The 6,231-nt window shown below is 43.0% G+C and overlaps 1 protein-coding gene across 1 annotated transcript in view; it reads right to left on the bottom strand.

Moving 5' to 3' along the window:
- Nucleotides 1–457: 457 nt before the first annotated feature.
- Nucleotides 458–6,231, bottom strand: part of LOC111973160 (phospholipase D1) — a 35,821-nt gene continuing 30,047 nt past the window's right edge. Inside the window, 3 exon segments of the mRNA XM_070446656.1 lie at nucleotides 458–2,143; nucleotides 2,302–2,419; nucleotides 2,558–2,882. Coding sequence (XP_070302757.1) covers nucleotides 1,919–2,143; nucleotides 2,302–2,419; nucleotides 2,558–2,882 — 668 coding nt within the window. The 3' untranslated portion in view covers nucleotides 458–1,918.

The following is a 6,231-nucleotide window of genomic DNA, read 5'->3' as shown; positions in this document are numbered from 1 at the left end:
AGGGCTGATTATAAAGGCTTTATCAGGTTAAAAGTTGAATTGTTGGCCCCCGTGAAGAACAAAGCCAAAAAATCATATTCTCTAGACAGACAGGGCTCTTCATTGCAATGTTTTGTCTCTGGCCAGATCATCATCATAGGGCTCCCGAGTGGCGCAGCGGTCTAAGGCACTGCATCTCAGTGCTGGAGGCGTCACTACAGACCTTGGTTCGATCCTGTGCTGTATCACACCCGGCCCGTGATCYGGAGTCCCATAGGGCAGCGCACAATTYGCCSAGCGTTGTCCGGGTTAAGGGAAGGTTTGGCCGGGGTAGGCAGTCATTGTAAAATAAGAATTTGTTCTTAACTGACTTGCCTAGTTAAATAAAGGTTACATAAAAAAATCTTTGTAAATGCAAATTGGCTCTCAACAGACTAACTCGGTTGTATTATAAATAAGACACACCAGGACGATGAGAAAAACCTGAAATATTTAATAGTTAATATTCATTTCATCAACGCACAAATAATTAAATACGTGAACTATCAGTATTTGGGTTTTCCTACAAGACACAATCAGTCTGTGCAAAAAGTGCAATTTATAGAAACAGGCTAATGAAAGGTAGAGTGAAAGAGAAATGTACGAAAGAGATGAACAAAGACAGGACAGAGAAAATAAATGAGAAGGAACAGAGAGAAAAGGACAGTGACAGAGAAAGGGGGACAGAGGACAGTTGATACATTCTGATATGAGACAGTTATGAGTTGGGACTTCCTCCCATGGAGACCTCTTATCTCTGACAGAACTGTTACAGTCAGTAAAGTAAAAAGATCACTTATTTTTGGTATAATGACCACAGTCCAGCCATTTACTAGCAAMCAAACGGTAAGCATATCAGTTAGCTACCAGGGTTGGGCTCAATTCAAAGTAAACTACAATTCAATTATCGGGAAAAAAATTATTTTCAAGGACTTCTCAAACTGAAAAGAAGCAGCTATTTATTTCAATTTTACTTTAATACAAAATCACTTCCTGAACTGACTGTCTTCAATTAGAATTAAGACCAACCTTGCTACTGTAGCTAAAAATGGACTGACTCTAGCTAGCATGCTAATGATTGCATGGACTGGTAGCTAACATGACAAGTTACCAGCAACACACAGCAGACTGACTTGTTTTCATGCTAATGGATACGTGCAGTGACTAGCTAGCATGCTAACAGCTACGTGCAGCATCAAACAACATCCCAAGATGGAATACAATGTCCCTTTGTGTTTTGCTATTGTACAGGGTGTCTAGGCCTCTAGAGACCTAAAGGCACGCTAGTAGAAACAGAGGTCCTTAAGGTCATAGTCTGAAATCCACAGAATGAACATGAGGAATGTAAGAGAAGGTATACTGCATTAACATTACCGTAGCAATAATTGGCACTTGTGTTGAGTTCATGTGATTTCATTTTGGTGTTAAGGTCAGGGTTAGAGGTTAGATACACGGCAGGGCTTTAAGATTTCACTTTCACAATGTGCCTGCAAGGGCACAAAGCTCTCTCTCACCCCCCCCCCCTCTCCCTTTCTAACTCTGATATCACACTCTCCTTTTTTTCTCCCTCTTGTCTTTTTTTGTCTTACATTATTCTAAGGCCTTAGTATGTTTTCATAGAAACATCACGCAGAGTCTGAGCTGCGTTCTCCAGCCCTCACGGCGTCCCATAGTGTTAGTAAACAGTACAGAACAGTTACAGAGCAGAGCAGTCCGTTACATTCCAGTTAATCACTCCATTGTCCTCTCCTCCTCCTTTGTTTTCTTCTTTTTAATGTAAACTTGAAGGTGCTGTCTGCTTTTCAGACACACACTCCAGAGTGGAATGACCTCCAGACACTGGTAGAGTTCTCTGGTATAGAATGTGGAGTGTGTGTGTGTAAAGTCTCTGGTCTCGGTCTCAGGTCCAAACCTCCATGGGGACCATGGACTCCTTGGAGCCGATGGGAGGAAGTAGATTCTGCTCAGTTAGGAAGTCGAGCGGAAATTGGACCAGGAAGCCACGGATCTTCTTCAGCTCCTCATGAGCGCGTGCAGAATCCTCCCTCTCCAACCCCGGCTTGGCCAGGTAGCCTTCCAGTTCCAGAATGTTCCTGACATCACTGGAGGGAAGGCACCGGAACACCTGGGGGGAAAGAGGGAGAAGTTCAACTCTGTACTCTCTGTGATAGCAAAGCATATGTAGCATTATGACATAATAGTGACTTGGTTGGTTCTAATGTTGCATGTTAGTGTTTGTGTACCTTCTGGTAGATMGAGTGTTTTTGTGTGTCTGTTAGCTACCTTCTGATAGATAGTGGCGTTGCGAGCACAGGTGGTCATCCAAATCTCCTTGTAGAAGTGATCACTGAGAGGGTCAGACACGTCTATAGACAGATCAGTATGGGCCCCTAGGATAGTCCTGATGGAAGGCGGGAGAGAGGGATGGAGGGAGTGACGGGAGAGAGAAGGGGAAAAAGTCTCAGTATTAAAGAGAAGAGTTGATTCCTCAGTGAGGTCGTAAGTCAAAGCACTTGAAGGCTCACACACAGACACACACCTGAAGCACTCTAGACGTAGTGCCAGTGCATAGCGACCAGCCTGGTACTCCTGTCCATCCATCACCGCGGTAACGGTCTCCGAGTCTTCAACGATCACCGCCACCTCGCTGTCACGCTTCCCCAACATGCTGCGGTCGTTGATGTTGGCCGAACCTACAACACACACAGAGGAAGTGTTAGCTGTGTGTGGGTCCTTTGTGTCTGTCATTAGGACTTTCTTTAGCTCTTCTTTGACTATGAGTAAATGGATGGATGGATGCAGTAATAACACTGACCAGCAGATGGTAATGTAAAACTTAGGTTACAGACGTACATTAATCCAAACTTGCACACAGAAATCAAATACAATTTTATTGGTCACATACACATACAGTTGAAGTCGGAAGTTTACATACACCTTAGCCAAATACATTTAAACTCAGTTRTTCACAATTCATGACATTTAATCAGAGTTCAAATTTCCCGTCTTAGGATCACCACTTAATTTTGGGAATGTGAAATGTCAGAATAATAGTAGAGAGAATGATTTATTTCAGCTTTTATTTCTTTCATCACATTCCCAGTGGGTCAGAAGTTTACATACACTCAATTAGTATTTGGTATGCGTGGTAGTGTGCGTGTGTGTGCGGGTGTGTGGTGTGTGGTGTGTGTGTGTGTGTGTGTGTGTGTGGCCTCGTGTGTGTGTAGTGTTAACAAGGGTAACGGGAAGTTCATGACAGTTTCACATTTCTACCTCTTCACCAGAGTGGCGTCATACTGAACCAGTACAAACAGCCATAGTTTAACAACACCATTCAGTGCAAGAGTCGTCACTACAGTCCTTGGTTCGAAATCAGGCTTTATCACACCCGGCCGTGATTGGGAGTCCATAGGGCGGCGCACATGCCAAGCAATCGTCCGGCGTTTGGCCGGGGTAGGCCGTCATTGTAATAAGAATTTGTCCTTAACCGGACTTGCCTAGTTAATAAAGGTTAATTTATAAAAATAATAATTAATATAGCACACCCACCTAGCAGAACACAGACTACTTTTTGATTACATTAGACTGTCTCTTATGGTTTGCTTTTATTTATGGTTCTGTGTGTGTTTCAGTGGACTGGTTGTGTGTGTGTTTTGCAGTGGACTGGTTGTGTGTGTGTTTCAGTGGACTGGTTTGTATGTGGTGTGTTTCAGTGGACTCGTTGTGTGTGGGTGTTTCAGTGGACTGGTTGTGTGTGTGTGTTTCAGTGGACTGGTTGTGTGTGTGTGTTTCAGTGGACTGGTTGTGTGTGTGTGTTTCAGTGGTATGATGGTTGTGTGTGTGGTGGTTTCAGTGGAACTGGTTGTGTGTGTGTGTGGTGTGTTTCAGTGGACTCGGTGTTGTGTGTGTGTGTGTGTTTCAGTGGACTGGTTGTAGTGTGTGTGTGTGTGTAGCAGGTACTCAGTGGACTGCGCGTTTCAGGTACGTTCGACTCTTCGTTGTGCGTGTTTCTGGGATGGTACAACGTGTTTTCGCAGGAACATGAGTGTGGTCCGATCGCGTCGGCGCGCGGTGGAATCACGTGGACAGACAGGATTGCTTGAGTTTGAGAAGGGGGTTACAAGGGAGGAGCGTAGAAAGGGAGGTGTCTTGAGAAGATATTATGGCGAGGATGAATTCGATCTTTTGCGTTGGTCGGTTGAAATGTTGAAGTTCTTATTCGTTGTTGTTTCTTTTTAAATTATACGAAAAGTATGCTGCTCCTGTTACTACGATGTGTGTGTTCGGTCTCCTTTCGTCGTTTTCGGCTCTGTCGGCTGGTCTTGGCTCGTGTTTTTTTGGTGTGCGAGCGATCTGGTTAGGACTTAGGTTTCATTTCCCGCGTCATTCGTGTCAGATTTGGAAGAGGTGAGCCAAAAAACTACCTGTACGCTGCGTTTTCACTGTTGCCGTGTGGTGCGCTCTGTTGGTGTCTGCTTATTCCGTGTCGACGTCTGAGCTTCTAGTGTTCATTCCGGCTTTCATTCCCTGGGGTGCTTTTAGAATTACGTACACGTACGTTGGGTCTCCAGTGACGTTGTGAGTTTCTTTGAATGGTCGATTCTCAAAACTTTCATGGAGTTGTGAACAAATTCTCACAGAATGTATTACGAGATAGTTTCTCTTCCAATCTGACACGTGACAAGAGCTGATGATCACTAAGATTGGTTTTTTTTCCTGGACAGCAAGAAAGTATAAAAGAACTGGAGATTACAGGAGTGAGGGTTGGATTCATATTTGAGATTAAACGATCGAAGGAGAGCCTCCAGATCGTGTCGCAGAAACAAAATCGGTAATGATGATGAAACAGTAGTTAGAAAGCATGGGACTTAAATATAGTTGACATCACTTTAAAGAGATTAAATTTCTGATGTTCTATCTATCCTATTATTCGGAATTTCTGAGAGTGTTCTTGATATACTCCCTCCTCCCTCACTGTTATTATGAATGGATTGTTTGGGTCAATGACTTTTTTTTTTGGTAGTTCTCCTGTTTTGTCGTTTGTAGGGTCTTATCTAACTCCAGTCTCTATTGCAGATTGATTCTTGAACTGTATCCATGTTTCTTTTAGTCTAGTTTTCCGTTCTTTTGGGTCATTCTAAAATATAGGCTATGCCAAATATTATACAAATTGTCGAACTTCTCTGATGGTCCGTTCTGTTCATTCCTCTGAAGTCTCTGTCATGGAGGCACTAAGTTGGATATCGTGCTTTATTTAACTCGAGGAATATAATTGAGCTAGATTCTTCTGTCTCTTTTTCGTTTCTCTTGTGCTAGGTTGATTTCTGATTTCGATGACGGGCTTCGTGATGTGTTTTCCTTGTTCGGTCTTGTGTGACTCGCTACTTGTGGCTATCCACATTATCGTTCTTTCGCGTTTTGCTTTTGGTTTGTTCCCGTTGCTTAGTGACTACTATATGTCTCATGATTCTCTGTGTGGTACTCCTTTCATATTATCTCGTTTTTTTTGCTTTGTTGTTTTCTGTTCCTCTCGTTCGAGATTGACTATTAATGCGTAAGCGTATTTGTACTTTTTCTGTCTCGTTTTTGTGGTGTGTGGATGATATGTTTTTATTTTCTTATAGCTCAGTGGAAATCCGTCTGGGTAATATGATGGATTTGTCTTTGCTAGAGAGTTGGCTTATTGCATATCTGCGGGAAGTTGAGGGTGGTCTCTATCCAAGAGATTCTAGTTTAGACTGGTATATTTACACAGAAGGATTTCCGTTTCAGTTAGACTGGTATCAACTCAGAGAAGTTGCTTATATTGCATGTGCCATAGTGTTCGGGTGTGGGGTGGGTGTTGTTTTCGGTATCCTCGAGCCCGCTTAGTGAAAAAGACAGCCTGAGGGCATGAATAACGCTGGCAGTTAATTAAATCAACTCTATCAGATTTGGATAGATAATTTGACCTAACTAATGATCGTAAGCAGAATGGATAGATAACTACATTACACAGTGCCATGACAGCCCTTTATGTGAGAATAAATTAATACCACAAATTCATTGGTCTATCCCTCTTTCCTCTGAGAATGAAGTGGCAGCCAAATCAACTGGACGCTACAGAAGTTCAGTTGTATGTTGGTATGGAATGTCAGTAGACTCATCTGCTTGTTTTGTGGAGTTGTCGATGCATAGCTGAGTGGAGGAAGTCCAAAGTTAGTTCACTCTCGT

Source organism: Salvelinus sp. IW2-2015, linkage group LG14, assembly GCF_002910315.2.
Source record: "Salvelinus sp. IW2-2015 linkage group LG14, ASM291031v2, whole genome shotgun sequence".
NCBI classification, from domain to species: domain Eukaryota; kingdom Metazoa; phylum Chordata; class Actinopteri; order Salmoniformes; family Salmonidae; genus Salvelinus; species Salvelinus sp. IW2-2015.
The sequence above is the reverse complement of the archived record's forward strand: the minus strand, read 5'-3'. Positions and strand labels throughout refer to the sequence as shown.